The 17,726-nt window shown below is 39.4% G+C and overlaps 1 protein-coding gene and 1 long non-coding RNA gene across 5 annotated transcripts in view; one reads left to right on the top strand and one right to left on the bottom strand.

Moving 5' to 3' along the window:
- LOC125636441 (uncharacterized) overlaps positions 1-11,632 on the top strand; it is a 75,649-nt gene extending 64,017 nt beyond the window's left edge. The window contains exons 2-5 of one of the 2 annotated variants that reach the window (XR_007356598.2): positions 1,373-1,531; positions 1,817-1,881; positions 8,489-8,632; positions 8,804-11,632. This is a non-coding gene — a long non-coding RNA (uncharacterized LOC125636441). Of the gene's footprint in view, positions 1-1,372; positions 1,532-1,816; positions 1,882-8,418; positions 8,633-8,803 lie in introns of both variants that reach the window. The other variant, XR_012668485.1, reaches the window with a different exon arrangement.
- The window catches only part of FER (FER tyrosine kinase), a 436,379-nt gene that overhangs the window by 11,239 nt on the left and 407,414 nt on the right, over positions 1-17,726 (bottom strand). For all 3 annotated transcript variants that reach the window (XM_048849501.2, XM_048849499.2, XM_048849502.2), the window contains 2 exons: positions 13,193-13,347; positions 1,331-1,453 (listed from right to left, as the gene is read on the bottom strand). In XM_048849501.2, coding sequence (XP_048705458.1) covers positions 1,331-1,453; positions 13,193-13,347 — 278 coding nt within the window. The remainder of the gene's footprint in view (positions 1-1,330; positions 1,454-13,192; positions 13,348-17,726) is intronic.

The following is a 17,726-nucleotide window of genomic DNA, read 5'->3' as shown; positions in this document are numbered from 1 at the left end:
TCCTGCCTCTTAGGGCTGCAATCTGCCTAAAAATTCACTCTCCCCATCCTAGGAAAATGACTGGCCCCTCTTCTTCCTGTCAAGTCCAATCTTTATGTCATGAAAATCCAAAAAAAAACAAACAAAAAACCAGGAATACTAACAAATTAAAACACACTTACCTTAAGGTTGTGTGTGAATTTCTCTGCTGCCCCTTTTCCCCCTGTTTCTTTATTCCTTCCATCTCCCACTTTTTCCATTTTGATTTCCCTTGCCTCTCCTTTTTATATTAAAGAAATAAGCCCCCTTTTCACTGTCTCTTTTGTCCCTCCTTACTCTAATCCCTTGTCCATGTCTCCTCCTCAATTCTGTTGTCTGCCCGCTTTTCTGCTCTTCCACTTGGCAAATTTCTTTTGTTTCCTCCCTGCTTCCATATTGTGACCAAATAAATGAAGTCTCTGGCTTCTTGGCGTGCAGTCAGCAAAGCAAGTCAACAACTGCTCATGCACTAGACATAAAAGAGCAACCCTGGTTCTGGCCTTGTTAACACACACTAGATAAAATAATACATTTTACAAATTTAAAACAACATAAAATCCATGTTATGTATATGACTCCTATGGCTGTCTATATAGGTTGTGGGCACAGATTGGGGGAAGGACAGTGTGATGGAGACATCACTATGGAAGATGAACAAGGAATGCACTCAGATACCAAATATCTTAATCAGCATTATCTACTTTTGAATACTTTGTGAAAGAAAAGCTGGGGTTCGCTAGTTAAACCAATTCAAATGGAGCTGTTTACTATTTTTGTTCTTAAACTTTGCTCCAAAGGCAAAAGCTTTAACAAAAAAAACTGCAGACAAATAGTGTTTTCGGTATTTCCAGCAGCTTGGGATGTTAGCACGGAGAGTAGGAGCAATTTACTTAACAAGAGCATCTTCTGGTTTAACCTTTGTGCTGCCCAAACCAAGCAACTAACCACCCCCTTTATGTTCACCTCCCACTCTAACCTTCATGCCTTCTTCCATAAAGCCCGACACGGTACCTCAACCTTTCGCAGATTCAATCCATTATGCCTCTATTCTCTCATCCTTCAAGATCCCACTCTTCTTCCAGGAGGCCTATAAACCCTAATCGTCTTCACAGGGAGCTCTTAGCAAGTGATTTAAAGAAGATCAGACAACAAACTTGTGGAACTAACATGACATTTGCTAAAGTTGCTTTATCATACTGTCACTTCCCATTTGCACACTATCTATTTTGTTAAGCGCATGGACCTTTTCTTCCTACAGATCTATGAAGTATATCTTGCACATGGCTGTACCCTATAAATAACAACAATTAACCTTTCTCCACTTGTTCCCGTGCTTGTTGGTTGGTCATTCCAGGGTATGGACATACACCTAGACTGAAGGTCTCCCAAAGAAGAATCCCAAAGCTCCATACATCACTTTCAGAAGTGTATCTCCCTGAAGAAGGAGAGAAAGTGGATAATATAAATTAAAAGAATATTTCTGAGATGTACTGTATGCTACCCTGAACCAATGGTAAGAATGTTATTTAAATAATGACAGCACATTCCCGGTACCGTTGCCAAGGTGAAATTAAAGCATTATAACTGAACACTAACTCTTAATGGATACTCTTAACATACCGATGATCTCATTTTTCAAGTGATTAACTAACAATCAATTATCTTAGATCAAGGCAAATATTTAAAATTTTGTGATTCAATGGGCAGACTTGTTATGCTAGTAAAGATGCAAATTTACCCAGGGCCAAGAGACTGAAAAGATTTTCATGAGCTGGATTTCTGCTATTTTGTTTTCCAGCTGAACTGAGGTCTCCTTCTCCATTCTCCTGTCCAGCAAACTTTGAAAGAAAATACATTTAAAAGGTGAGGGACAGCGAACTTTTAAAATTCTTCCTTGTTCGCAATTCCTCTTACAAGGTACTGTATTTTCCTAACCAGCTGTTCTTTTTCAATCCCCCAACCTGCCATGGCAATTAGTGTTCTGAAAAGAGCTAAAATTGACATGATTGTTGTTAACAACTTCTGCTACTCTGAAATTTGATATTGCAAAGCACACTATCATATCAAAGTGCCTTTGTGATCCAGCAGCATTGAATTATATCAGCACAGCTCATGGAATAGTGCTTTTATAGGGTTTACTGGTAGCTTTTTAATATAAACAAAAAAAAAACCCCCTTCTCCATATACCCCATCCTCACGTTTTTGGGGTGGTGGGTTTTTTTGGACAATGGGTGATATATTGTTCAGAGAATACAAAACAATTTCTCTCATCAACCCTGGAATTAAGAATCTAAAGGACTTTATCCATTAAACTATGTCAACTTTAGAGACCCTGTTTTCCCCATTACATGTTAATAAAAAAAAAGGCCAAAATTTTCCAAAGTGCTTTTGGGTACTCATCTTGAGCTACCATGAAAGGGGCCTGGATTTTAGCAGTGCTGAGCACCGACCATCTGAAAGTCAGACTCCTTTATAATATTTGAAGCTGGCCATCTAAAAACTGAAGCAGCCCAAATCACTAGTCAGTCTGAAAATTTCAGCCTATAGTTTTTACTAATAAAACTCAAACTCTGCTTTTGAACATAAAATTTCAAAATTAAATGATGTCTGTTTCTACAGCCCATCTTAATCTGATGAAAGGCAGGCACTGTGGATAAGAGCGATGAGGCTATGTGGAGAAGGCAAGAGCTCTTAAGAGTTAGGCGCCTCAGTCCCTGTAGGCATGACTGACATTCACCAAACTCCTGCTCAGCTGCCACTTAACACTGTAGGCCCTGCACACCTGGGTGACTCAAATTCAAATTTCTGCTCTGCCTGATTTTGGAGCAGGGATTTGAAATCAAGTCTCCCTCTTCCCAGATGAGTGCCCTAACCCCTGAGTTATAGGATACAGGGAGGCAGGGCTTACTTTCTTTGTGAGAAAGGGCTGACTTGGCTTCAGGCCTAACTCCAGGAGAGGGTTCACCAGTGAGACACGTGCCTCACTCCAGCCTGTCAGTCTGGCGCCTAAGGCCCAGATCAAAGGGGAGTTAGGCACCTCCGTACACCTTTGAGGATCTGGGCCCTATGCCTCCCTGCATTTCATTCCTGACTAGCTTAGGTGGCTCCCCATTCAGCTTGCTGACTTCTGAAAATCTTTCTTAGGCACCTAACTCTCCCTATACAATGCAGGGGGAGCCTGGCACCTACCTCAGGGCTGTGAATTCCACAGGGCAGCAGGGTTCCGCAACACTCGGTGTTGCAATACCTATAGTCCCCTTGTGAATTTTACCCTTAAAGACAGTAGCTCACCACAGTGGACATAGGGTATAACTCTATTCTCCAGGTTTGAACCTCCTTTCTAAGGGTATGTCTACATAGTAGGTGGAGGTGTGATTCCCAGCTCAGGTAGACACATACATGCTAGCGCTGCTCAAGTTAGCATGCTAAAAATAGCAGTGTGGCTTTAGTAATATAGACGTTGCCTGAGTACAACACTGTCCTAAGTATGCACTTGGGCAGCTAGCCCAAGCTGCTGTAGCCACACTTCTATTTTTAGCATGGTAGCTCAAGCAGAACTAGTATGTATGTCTACCCAAGCTGGGAATCACGCCTGCCAGCTTCTGCGCCTAAGAAGCCAGTTCAGTGAAGTGAAGTGAAACGTAGGGGCTCTGAAAATATCATCTTAAACAGTACATTTGATTCTGTCCTTTCACAAGCAGACCTGTCCTTTTAGTATTAAGAACGTTACTACAGAGGCCTACAGGAACGAGAAAATCCATTTAACACATCTTTGCATCAGTTATCTCTGAGCTTTAAAATAAAACATTTCTCCTTTATGTATCTTCTGCCCCATTTCCAACACTGCCATTTTGCCAGTATCATGCTGCTGATGTTTGAGTGCTAAATATTCAGCTAATCATTTTAAACCTAGGATATGTTTTTTTCCCCCTTTCTTTTTTCCCAGCCTAAATGAAGTACATGTAAATGATAATGACAGTTGGGGCCATCTGACGTCAGAAAGTTCAGTTTGCACTTAAACTAAATTTCATTTCCAGCTGTGTTAAATTAGCTTGCCTGCTTAGAAGATAGCAATTATGGACATTCACCGTGCTGCTGGGGGTAAGATTAGTTTTCTTGTCTGTATATCAACTCTCTTCAGAGTTTGGCATCCAGTAATTTAACACTTTTCATTAAAGTCATTCAGTGGAAACAAGTTAAAAGTAATTAGTTTCTTAAGAAAGCACAAGTTATGCAGAGTCAATTACCTATCTCAGTATGATAATAGCTGGGCTGAGAAAAGGCATGCTGTTTATATATACACGATTATTTATTAGCATTCGAAGAACTGAAGAAATTATAGTGGAAGATCACAAACAAATATACACATTTTACTTTTTAAGAACACGTGTGTAATAGCTTTTAGTACGAGCACAAGTATCGTACAGGAATTTTCATATGAATGGCAAATGATAAACCACACCTTTGTAAACGTGCATTTGAACAATGTGGGGAAAAATCCCAATCAGGAAGTGAGGAAACTTCCTCACATACTCTTGCAACGAGGAATGCCTCTCCCTTCCCCCAGGCCCGCAGAAGCACCTCTACAGCTCAGGGATGCGGTGGAATTGTGCTGAGTTGGGCTGTGGAGCAAGCACTTTGATAGATGAAAATGAATAACATTGCTAGAGTTTTTGCCAAAAGCCAATGTTGCTAAAAGCCAAGTCATTGCCCTATCCACTGATGGACTGGTATTCAGAGGTGTTAAGTTCACAACTGCAACAGCATCCAGCAAAACCTGTTGTTGCTTAGCACCTCAGGCCATAATTCATTCATATCTTGTAAATTCAATGAAACAAAGTCTTGTTAATCATTTCCTCACCCAATCGCTGATTTTCCCTAGCAATGTTTTACCAGAAAAAAGAGTCATTGCAGTAATTTTTACTGTGCCTTGTTAGGATATAGATATTCAGGCCTGTCTGCAAAGGCCTATACTCTAAGAATTTAGGTGTATTCTTATCACTTGGCTAGTGATAGAGGTATAAAAGAAAGAATCAAAACCACTGTCTGCCAGTGTAAGGGCCTTCTCTTACTGTGACAGTTTGTGGCCTGTGCTTAGGCTCAGGCCTTTGGCTAAGCAGCAGAGGCAGCCATAAGCTGGGAAGCGAACGGTCACATCCTCACATTCCAAACTAGTCACATTGAAATAAGGTGCTATTGGGCTGTTAGGCACTATCAGGACAGGATTGTATTCCTATCACCTCCAGAGAAAGGGAAGTGCCTAGAAAATGTAAAAGGAAACTTAGTTTGATAGCATCCTGTCTGGCAAGAACTCACTTATCAATAGCTGGGATGTGAAATCCTCACTTCTGTATTGTTTTGTCATTATAGTTCCCACTTTGCTGTTGTTTGTCTGTATAATCTCTGTCTGGTTCTGTGATTGTTCCTGTCTGCTGTATAATTAATTTTGCTGGGTGTAAACTAATTGAGGTGGTGGGATATAATTGGTTACATAATCATGTTACAATATGTTTGGATTGGTTAGTTAAATTTCAGGAAAATGATTGGTTAAGGTATAGCTAAGCAGAACTCAAGTTTTACTATATAATCTGTACTCAATGAGGAAGTGACTGGGTGTGGGTGGGGGTGGGCATGTGGGTGTGTGAGATGGGAACAGGGAATGGGGGTAAGAAAATTGGAATCATGTTTTGCTAAAGGGGGAGATGGGAACAGGGAATGGGGGTAAGAAAATTGGAATCATGTTTTGCTAAAGGGGGAAATGGGAACAGGGAATGGGAGTAAGGAAGTTGGAATCATGTTTGGCTAAGGGTAGGAATGGGAACAGGGACACACGTGTAAGGCTCTGTGGTGTCAGAGCTGGGAAGGAGGATACTAAGGAAGGAAACTGGAATCATGCTTGCTGGAAGTTCACCCCAATAAACATCGAATTGTTTGCACCTTTGGACTTCGGGTATTGTTGCTCTCTGTTCATGCGAGAAGGACCAGGGAAGTAAGTGGGTGAAGGAATAAGCCCCCTAACATGCCTAACCACGGTCACTTCATTTTTAAAAAACTATTTCTTGTTAGTCAGTTGAAGGTTATATTCCTGTTCCCCAGGCTGCCAGCTTTTTTTCAGCTAGTGTAGCAATGATTTTATATTTTATTATCTACTTAACTGTAAACACTTATTGAAATAATAAAAAGACCAAACTTTCCAGATCTGAATGAACAAATAAAGCACAAACAATACTGCAAGCTAAACGTTAGAATAGATACTGACCAGTGGTGGATTCACTCTAGCAGCAAATATTACAGATTTTCCAGAGGGAAAGCTTTTATTCTCACAATGTAAAATTCACCCCTTTACAAGGCCCACAAGACTTATTTAAATCCTATTGTGTGGGTTTATGCAGCATTTAATAGTGATGCAAAAACCCCTCTCAAAGGAGTGAATTTCACTTATGGGGACTGTAGTATAATCAAAGAATGAGAGCTTCCAATACATTTTCTTTATCAAAAAATGTAACAGGAGAAATGTTTACATAAAGCTCAGTTGTAAGATTTAATAGTTTAATTTTTCACTTAAAATATTAAACATAAAACTGGTTTACAGACATGTTATTCAAGAGTTGTCCATAAGAATTTGGAAGGAAGAAGCTTTGATCAGTGGTAGAAATGCCTTCCAAGCTAGTTGTACCAATCTCAGTTCTAGCACACATGTGTAACTTGGAATCCTATAAGACTACAGGCTGAGTCTGACCCTGATCTATATGTGCTCCATAACTGCTCTTGGATGCACCTGATATTAGAGTTGTGAGCTGTATTGGAGCAGCAAACGGTAGTCCATTTTTTCCAAGAGTTTCAATTTTGATTTGGAATAGTCACCCTCTGTGACATGTCATAAATTTTCAGTTTGTAGATTGACTTGATCTAAGCTTGGAAGAGTCTGAATCATAGACTGGGAAATGAAGTCACAAAAGTACATGATGCCCTATGGCCTAGCAGTTTGAGACACATCTTTACTGTTTTCTGAGGGCAATTGTGAAGGTGGAGAATCAGTTGCCGTCTTGTCTGAAATCTGTCTGATGGAAGGAATGCACTTGCTGCTACTGTATCTAGTTAATCCCCAATAAATTATATCAACTGGGATGGAATCAGATTTGATTTTTTCAATTTGATTCTCAAACCTAGGGATGAAAACAGCAGAAGCACCTTCTTTGCTGATATAGTCCCATGATTTTCTTCGTACAAGCCAATAGTCTAGATAAGGGTAAACATGCAATCCTTGTCTGTGTAGATGAGCTGCTACTACAGACAGGCACTTGAACACCTGCGAAGCCAAAGAAACTCCAAAGGATAGTACTTGGAATTGACAATGGTTTCCTAAAGCTACAAATCAAAGAGACTTCTTCCGTGCAGGGTGCATTGACACGTGAAAATAAGTGTCCTGCAAGTCAAGGGTAATGAACAAATCCATGGGATCTAGAGTGGGAATAATTGAAGTGTGTGTAACATACAAAAACCTGATGCACCAAATGTATTTGTTTAGATTCTTGAGTGGTAGAATCAGATGCCAACCTCTTTTTTAGTTTTGGAATGACATAGAAGCCCCACAAATTCTTGATGTACCAGTTATATTGCTACTAGATTGATTAGGTCATCTATTTCTTGATGTATAGCATTCTCATGAGAATGGTTCCTGAAAAGGAACTGCAAAGGGGTATGGGTGGGAGACAGAGACTGAAATTGAATGACAACCTGAATGACCCATTGATCTGTGGTGATTGCCATCCATGCCTCGTCAAAAAAGCACAGGTGGGAACCAGAGGGAGGGAGGAAGGGCAAACTAAGTTAAGACATGCAGACAATCATGACATATGTCTCATAATAATAGCTGTAGCTATTGAACTGACACCACTATCAGCTGCGTCCAGAGCAGCTTGAAAAGAAATGTTAGCACTCAGCAGACGTTCTTGGCAAATTGATCTGAACTCATTTCTAATTTCTGTAGGTAGTTTGTCCTTAAAGTCAGACACACTCTCCCATTGTAGATAATCATATTTAGTTATCTTAACTTGACAATTAACTACCCTAACTTGAAGTCAAACTGAAGAATAAGTTTTCCTTCTGAAAGTGTCTCGTCTTTCTTTGGTAGTTGACTTTCCCAATTGTTTCAATTTTTCATTTGCAACAGTAATAACCAGTGAAGATGAAGATGGGTAAGTATACAAATACACAGAGCCTTTGGACAGTACTGGATATCTACAATCAGCAACTTTTAAACTTGCTGAAGCTGAGCAGGGGTAGCTGAAAGATCTTCTGCCATTTCTAAAACTCCTTTATTTATAGTAAGAGCTACTCTACCTTGAGATTGTAAAATATCAAATAATTTCTATGCCTTTTCCTATACCATTTCTAAAGGGACTGCCAATGTTTCTGCCGTGTGCTTCAATAATTCCTGAAAGGCTTTTAAAATCATCAATTGCTGCAGGCACAGTGGATGAAATAAGCTCCAAAAGTGAAGAACAGCAACAATGTGGAGGTCCAGGAATCTCTTCATCACTAGAATTATGCTGATCCTGTTTCCATAATCTGAAGAGGAGAATGATGCAACACGCCTGAGAACCTGAATTAGGTGATTTATGTGTATATCCCATGTACTGTGGGGGTAACTTGCCTTGAATGCTGCAGATATTGTGACCATGAGGCAATGCAGGGGATCAATGCAGGGGATACAATGGAAAGTAATTAGGATTTAAATCTTTAAATTTATGAGGTTTCCTTTGTATTGTCTCTTTGTCTGCAGACTGGCTCTTTTAGAAGGAGGGTTCCTGCTGGAGTCAGAAGACAGAATCCTTCTACCGATGGGACAACAACAGGAGATTTAAAAATTTGAATAGCGCTTCTATTCTCAACCCTGTTATGTTGATAAAGAGAAACCTTCAACACAGGCACGCTTCATTCTTTGTGAGGATGAGATTTAGACAGTGAAGAACTAGAAATGCCTGTAACAGTGGTGACCCAGGCTCCGGAGTTATTCTGATATCCATGGAAAATATAAATGAATCATTTGATGCTGTGGAATCCCCTTCAGAAGACATAGAGAGTGGAGGTAGCTTGTCTCATATAGCTGCTTTGAAGGCTCCAAAGAAACTGAAACTGCTGGAAACAAGTGAGATGCTCTCATCAAAGATGGTGCTGGGGCAGATCACAACTGATACACCAGTACCAAGAGGGATAGTGCCGGAAAGTCCTGAACAACAGTCTTAAGACCTTGATCCACACACCCTCTGCTGCCAGTGTCCTCTGTCAATGTGAGCTCCAGCACTGGCTTCTCTGGTACCCACTTCATCAAGTCCTTTAAAGGAGACTTTCTCCCATCAAGCAATGGAAATAGAGCATGGTGCCAAATAATGGATTTAGAGTCTCTCACTTTTCGGACAGGAGGGATATCTGACTGCTCTGAAAGCACAGGCAAAGCCTCTTTAGAGCCTCCTTATCTCTTGAGATCAAAGTCACATCCCTGGTGACTGGAGCATTGAAGAACTTTCCTGAGCATTTTTCTTCTCAGACTCCAAGAGTGTTCTCATGTCTTTTCCAAGAGAAAGAGCTTTAACCTGGACTTTTTCTCTTTCTATGTGCGCTTCTTAAAAGAGTTACAGATTGTACACTGAGCAACAATATGCTCTTCACCCAGGCAATAAAGATACTAATTACGCATAAAGTGTAATTGTAAGCCTGTCAGTCCCAGGATATTAAAGAGAGGAGGTAATATCTTTTATTGGACCAAATTCTGTTGGAGAGAGAGACAAACTTTCCAGCTACACAGAGCTCTTCTATTCCTGGTCTTATTGATCGATAACAAGACAGAAAATATCCTATTGCCCCTATATAAATCCATGGTATGCTCACATTTTGAATATTGTGTCCGGATGTGGCCGCCCCATCTCAAAAAAGATATAGTGGAATTGGAAAAGGTTCAGAAAAGGGCAACAAAAATGATTAGGGGTATGAAAGAGCTTCATATGAGGAGAGATCAATAAGACCGGGACTTTTCAGCCTGGAAAAGAGACGACTCGGGGGGATAGGATAGAGATTTATAATTGGTATGGAGAAAGTAAGTAAGTGTTATTTATTCCTTCTGATAACACAAGAACTAGGGATCACCAAATGAAATTAATAGGCAGTAGCTTTAAAACAAACAAAAGGAAATATTTCTTCACCCAACGCACAGTCAACCTGTGGAACTCTGCCAGAGGATGTTGTGAAGGCCAACACTATAACAGGGTTCAAAAAGGAACTCCATAAATTCATGGAGGATAGATCCATCAATGGCTATTAGATAGGATGAGGAGGGATGGTGTCCCTAGCCTGTTTGCCAGAAGCTAGGAATGGATGACAGGGGATGGATCACTTGATGATTACCTGTTCTGTTCATTCCCTCTGAAGCACCTGGCATTGACCACTGTTGGAAGACAGGATACTAGACTAGATGGACCTTTGTCTGACACAGTATGGCCGTTCTTACAAAAGCATGTTTCTCACCAACAGAAGATAGAAGATATTATCTCACCCATCTTGTCTCACTAATTATGTATGTCCATTAGAGGAACAGCCTGTTCCCCCACCCTCCACAACAGGGTTATAATTTGAAGTCTGGGGATCTCAATTCTGCCATATCCTAACTAAAATCTCAATATACAAACTACAAACAGAAAAATAAAGTTAAACTGAAACTCTCTTCATACATGTGTGTTTTACTGGAGGTAACAGTAACTAACAAGAAACTACAAAAGAGACTGTCATAAATATAAAGGGAAGGGTAAACACCTTTAAAATCCCTCCTGGCCAGAGGAAAAACCCTTTCACCTGTAAAGGGTTAAAAAGATAGGATAACCGTGCTGGCACCTGACCAAAATGACCAATGAGGAGACAAGATACTTTCAAAGCTGGAGGCGGGGAGAAACAAAGGTTCTCTCTGTCTCTGTGTGAGGCTTTTGCCAGGAACAGAAAAGAGTCTTAGAACTTAGTAAGTAATCTAGCTAGATATGAGTTAGATTCTGTTTTGTTTAATTTGCAAATTAGATACAATTAACTTAGGCTTGAATAGAGACTGGGAGTGGTTGAGTCATTATAAAAAGTAACCTATTTCCCCTTGTTTATTCCTTCCACCACCCCCGCCCCCCACTGTTCCTCAGACGTTCTTGTTAAACCCTGGATTTGTGCTGGAAATGGCCCATCTTGATTATCTTACACATTGTAAGGAGAGGGATCACTTTAGATAAGCTATTACCAGCAGGAGAGTGGGGTGGGGAGAGAGAAAACCTTTTGTAGTGATAAACACCCATTTTTTCCATGGTCTGTGTGTATAAAAATATCCTCACTGCATTTTCCACTTTATGCATCCGATGAAGTGAGCTGTAGCTCACGAAAGCTTATGCTCAAATAAATTGTTTAGTCTCTAAGGTGCCACAAGTACTCCTTTTGTTTTGCTTAAATGGCCCATAAAATAAGTTGTGCTGAATGGAATGTATATTCCTGTTTCTGTGTCTTTTTGTAACTTAAGGTTTTGCCTAGAGGGATTCTCTATGTTTTGAATCTGATTACCCTGTAAGCTATTTACCATCCTGATTTTACAGAGGTGATTCTTTTACTTTTTCTTCAATTAAAATTCTTCTTTTAAGAACCTGATTGCTTTTTCATTGTTCTTAAGATCCAAGGGTTTGGGTCTGTGTTCACCTATGCAAATTGATGAGGTTTTTTTATCAAGCCTTCCCCAGGAAAGGGGGTGTAGGGTTTGGGAGGATTTTTGGGGGGAAGACATTTCCAAGTGGGCTCTTTCCTGGTTATATATTTGTTAGACGCTTGGTGGTGGCAGCAATGAAGTCCAAGTGCAAAAGGTAAAATAGTTTGTACCTTGGGGAAGTTTTAACCTAAGCTGGTAAAAATAAGCTTAGGGTTTTTTTCATGCAGGTCCCCACATCTGTACCCTTGAGTTCAGAGTGGGGAAGGAACCTTGACAGGGACACTAAATGTTCTTCTGTTTTTCCTATGGAAATCTGAAGGAACTGAATGGCAGTTGGGATTGCTGTGCTCTTTATGACCCCAGGAAGGGAACATGAGGATATAAAGGACACGAGCATGACACTATTAGTGAAAAAGTTCCAAGTGGGGTGCCCACACATCAGAAATGGGAGCCAGATATGCAGTAGATGAAGAGGAAAGCCTAGTTTGAGGGTCCCACCAGGACATAGGTACGCATGCTCATGGGCAGATTTTTAGGCGCCTACAGGACTTTATGGACAGAAACTTAGGCACTTACAGGGTTAGGCAGCAGCTGAGCACGGACTTTGAGGATCTAAATTGTGTAGTTAGGTGATTAAAGCAGCAGTTATGCACCTAAATTCCTTTGTAGATCTAGCCCATATACTACAACATTCATCAATGCCGCAGCTCACATGCTGCTTTTTAACTACCTTTTTCCTAATTAGAGCTTACTTTCTAATTTCACTTTAACTCTCCCCCTCCCTCCAATCTGGCTTTTTCTATTTTTGTTCTCAAGCTATAACCCATCATGTTATGGGCCATTTCCCCCTACCCACAAATAGGGCTGTTTTATTTATTTTCACTGACAACAGCAGAATGATGCATAAAATTGCAGGTTACAAGAACTACAAGTTTTAAAATATATATAATCAATTACCATCCTGTCCTCTTCTACAAGGATTTATGTAATGTTTTCTCAGGTGTTAAAAGTATCTCTAGTTTTCATAATAAAAGGCTAAATCAATCATCACCATAATTTTGAGGAACTTGCCTACTCATTTTGCTAATGATTATCATCTGGATGAATGACTAGGTAGTCTACTGTAATGTTCTAGCTCCAGAGCAGTATTATGCAAGCATTTTAATTGTTAAATCAGCAGCATTTAAGTACTTTGACTTTTTCTCCTTGGATGTTCTTGTTTTTTTTGTGAAGAAAGGGGAATCTTACATTATGAAGTAAAAGACATAACCTTAATAGGGCTGAATTGTTAATTTATTTAAATTGAAAGGTTTTACATGTTTGTTAGTCTAAACAGACCATAAGGAAGACCATATATTTGTGTACAGACCACAGTGTATTTCCTCTATACCTTCTTATCTTACATAGTACATTTTCTACAATAAAAAGTTAAGGATAATATCTCCTTACCATAGTTGAGTGCCTCTGGAGCAGTCCATTTGATAGGAATCTGCTTTAAGCCTGAAGATGAATATACCCCATCATCCTCTTGACGAGACATTCCAAAGTCACTGATTTTCAGAACATTATTTTCACCTACCAGGCAGTTCCTTGCAGCAAGGTCCCTGAGTTAGATTGAGATACAGAAAACATCCCTTTAAAAATTAAAAGCATTGTTTTTATGTTCATAATGTATTTATACTGAGATGTGAATCAACACACGGTCAACAATTTCCCACATATTTTCTATTACAACTGAATCTATCCATCAGTGATGCATGCAAGGCTCCTGGCGCACAAATATTTTAATTTAAATGACAAAATAAACATATACAAGGCAATAATATACTGTGCCCATATTGCCCGTCAGGCATGTCTGTACTACACTACATGCCAACAGACCAAATTTGATGCAGAATGTAACACAGTTCAAAGACGAAGCTGGAAAGCTTTTTCCTACGACCATAAAAAGAACTAGAGAGGCTGGAAAACTATTTCTACCACAGCTGGGTCAACACCATGGGTTCAATTAAAAAAAATTAAAGCTGATCTATACTACCTGATCACTGCCAATGGAAGAAAGGTCAAGTAAAAGCCCTCTCCACAGAAACAAAGGTTCTTTTCCGTTCAAAAATCTGAGCAGCATAATTTCAGGCCTTGTATTGTAAATTCTATGAGCACAGCCTTCAGCCAATATTTTTTTAAAGAGAAAAATACTAAAATTTATTTGAAAACAGATCTTTAATATAGAAAACTACAAACCGGGGCATCGACAATAATTCCTTATAAAGCTGTCTTTACCAACAATTTATGAGATTTGTTTTCATCTTAGACAGATCATAGGATAACAAACAGGTTGCTATACATAATAATCAATCGTTTCTTTGAAGATAATTAATACTCTAAATTATAATTTGCTTTTAAATCTATCGTTATGTTATTCCTATGAAGCTGGACAACCAGTAGGAGGTTTGAAACATTCATGCATCCCTGGGCCTGATCCTATTAATCTCTCACTGGTGTAAATTAGGAGAAACTCCCCTGATGTCAATGAAGTTACACTAGTTTTAAAACTGGTTCATTATCAGAATCAGATCCCATCTCAGCAAATATGCAGCTTTGTTTATAAAGTATGAAATACACAGTGACTGAGGCATCTCAAGTTGTATAAGAGTGTATTGTGATTGGTATGGGCGGGAGAATTGCAAAGCAAAAAAATCAAGAGATTCTAGTTCCTACAGCCAATTCCATAAGAAGTATACCAAAGAGCCTCAAGAGTGGAGGGGTGAAATCCCAGCCTCATTAAAGGCATAGGAATATTGCTATTGTCTTCAGCAGGGCCAGGATTCCACATGAGGTGAAAGCAGGGAGTGAAACAAATCAACGTGGCAATCTCTGGAAGGAAGTCTGAAATGCTGATTGACTGAGGCATAATACTTATGTTTTTGCCTGATGTTTGGTCTTCCTATCTCTAAATATCTGAAATAGATCCTAATTACAAAAATTACTACTATTTTATACTTACAATCCGGGCACATAATTTGTATGTTTTCTATGTAATAGCTGGTTCTTTTAAATTACTCAGAAATAAAAAGAAAGGTATAATCTCTGCTGAAAATCTAGGAGTCCATTTTCATGAAAATTAAAGTTAGTGTGTCATTTTGAAGAGGTTGCATATGACTACTATAGTTTAGCTAAGCATGTCTAAATTAATAAGGTTCTTCAACAGACAAATGTATGAAGCTGTTGCTTTGCAAAGTATTCTCTTCTACATCATCAAATCCATTATAAGATTTGGAGTTCAAAAGCTCTTGTAACACCCTTGGACTATGTAAACAATGGAGGCCTGCAGTGTCTCCACTGATCTTGATTTCTTCAAATTGAGAGTGGGACCAAAATTTTTGCTGGTGCAGCTCCAATTCTCATCCAGCCAAGAAGCTAATTTTGCTTTAATTTGCCACAAGCACAAGGCCATTTCAAGCTTTCAGATCCCTTAAATTTGCTGCTGAATCCACTACTAGATCTTCATTAAGATGCTCCTCAGTAGGATGTAGTGGTAGGGGAAACAACTTCATTCTCAGCATTACCACCACCAAACATTGGTAGCTCTGTAACCATGTCTGTTGTGGACATCTTTCTTGGTTTTTCTGGTTCTTTTTTCACTGATTATCACCTCCACCTACTTTGAGGCTCTGCATAAAGTCCTTTTTTCTGATGTTCCTGGCATTTAGCGCCTTAAGCTGGGCACATTTTCCATGAATGTTGGGTAGTCTTGCTAAATTTTCCACATGTCATTTTCCCTTTGTTTCCTGTCCTCAGAGTTTTTTGTTGAGAGCTGCCAGGTTTTCTTATTTGTGTGTCTCTGTGGGAGAGGGAGAACAATCAGATGGGAGTAGCTTTTTTGTTGAGCCTCATGAAATTGAAATTTACATCTTCACGTTTTCCTTTCTTGCTCTGTGGGGGGCTGTTCCGGTCTTTTCATGAAATATATACCAAACAGTTTCTTCACTATTTCACAGACATTCTTCTAATCTGGAATTAGGCCTGATGCCATCAGCATGTCATCTGCCTCATCTCCCATATTAGAGATGATATTTACTGGGTATTCATCACTCTTATTGACAAGTCTTGATGCCATATAAAACTAATTTATCAGTAAACTTAAAGCTGACACCCCACAAAAGTAGGAATTCTGGGAAATATTAGTTCCATTGCCTTTGAAATACTGCTTTGATGATTTTAGAGCATTTAAAAAAAAATCTTTCACTGTTCCTGTGTAGATTATTTTCTTCCTTTCTACTACTGTGCGATATAGACCTCTTTGCTACAGCTACTGTTTTGGACCTGTAGCCCCATTTCACATCAGAGGTCCCTTGTTTAGGAATTTACTTTTCTCTTTGCCTGTCCCTTTGAAATGGTATTTACTTGGCCTGTTTCAGAGCACTTAGCTGCTCTCTCTTCTCTTTCAGTTCTTCTGGAGGCTGTTTCACTGCTTGGACTGAGGAACACAAATCTTCTTTCCTACTCTGCACAGGGGTCTCAGATGCTCTCTCTTCTCTTCATTCCTTTCCCTTGTTTTCTCCTGTCTCTGGAAGTGGGTTCTAAAACCATGTTGGAGGCTGGTGCAGGCAGACTCAAGGAGCAGAAAGACTGAGGAGTGGCACAAGAGAGAATCAGAATTAATCCTGGATGTATTGAGATCTATATGGTAGCAAGTCTTCCAGCACACTATCTACATCCTATCCATCTAATTCTCTAAAGCTGGGTCAGAGATTGTTTTATTCAAATTAAATGTGTATTAGGTAGCATAATCCTACCTGTTTCCACGCTGAACACTTACTGCATATTGTTTGTTATAACAGTTTTTGGCTGTTTACTATTTACTATTACCAGGAAAGAGGAAGAAACTACTTAGTGGCCATTAGTGTTCTTTAATAGCATGATTGATTTCCTCCGTGAGGCAGCGTGTACTAATAGTAGGTTGTTCTTCACGGGTAGGTTTTAATAGGTGGACTGCCATTTGTTTCATTCCAAAATCTCTTAGAAGTGTTTTTGTGAGCTCCAAGTCCTCTGTGGCAGGGATTAATCCAAAGAGAGGGTGAACTTCCAAAGGAAAGAAATCTCCCCCAACTTCTCTTCAATTTGGTGATAGAATTTTAACAAGGGACTTCTGAGAGCCCCACAACGGCTCCAGCACACTCATGGTATAATAGTGTTATGTCATCAATACTGTATTTGTGGTTGGAATGAATTTTAGAGCCATAGTTAAAATAATGAGGGTTCTTTTTTCCTTATGTTAACTCCTTGATCGTGGAAGGTGTGCGTGTGTGTGTGAGAGAGTTTGTATCGTTATGTGTATCTAATACCTGAACTTGGGAGTTCCATGACCCTAGTACCAACAAATCAGGAATATATGATTTCTTTCCCACCAATGCAGCTACTCTATAGTGGCTCAGTATAATCTGTGCCCAACCTAAATAGCTTTCACAACAGCAAAGTAAACATTATTTACTTCTTTTCTATGTCAAAGATAAATATTGACTTCATGAAATCACTGGAGCCAAGTAGTAAATACAGTATGAAAAGAAAAAAAAAAATCTCTGCCCAATCCATAGTGAAAGAATACTGAGTCTTCTGTAAAATCATTTCTGGGATTCACTAGGGTATTTGCTGCAATATTCAGATCAGCCACTGAAAAAGAAGAAGCCAGACCATTTCAGGGGGGAAATGAAGAGAAAACACACAGAATACTAAATCTGTTCAACTAATCATAAGTATATACAATGTCTTCATTTTAAAAGTATGGTGAGCTGCTACAAAACATTTAGCAAGGCATCTGTAAAGCTCTATATGAATTAAACCCCTGTGCTTTTCTGTGGATAGCACTGAGTATTTATGATTTATTTTACGTTTTCACTCATACATTCAGATATTCATCCATGCACAGAGCTAGCTGAAATCTTTGGGAGATAGCATTTTGCCCCAAACACAGACATCTTCCTTC

The sequence above is a fragment of the Caretta caretta genome, chromosome 5 (genome assembly GCF_965140235.1).
Source record: "Caretta caretta isolate rCarCar2 chromosome 5, rCarCar1.hap1, whole genome shotgun sequence".
Taxonomy (NCBI): Eukaryota; Metazoa; Chordata; order Testudines; family Cheloniidae; genus Caretta; species Caretta caretta.
The sequence above is the reverse complement of the archived record's forward strand: the minus strand, read 5'-3'. Positions and strand labels throughout refer to the sequence as shown.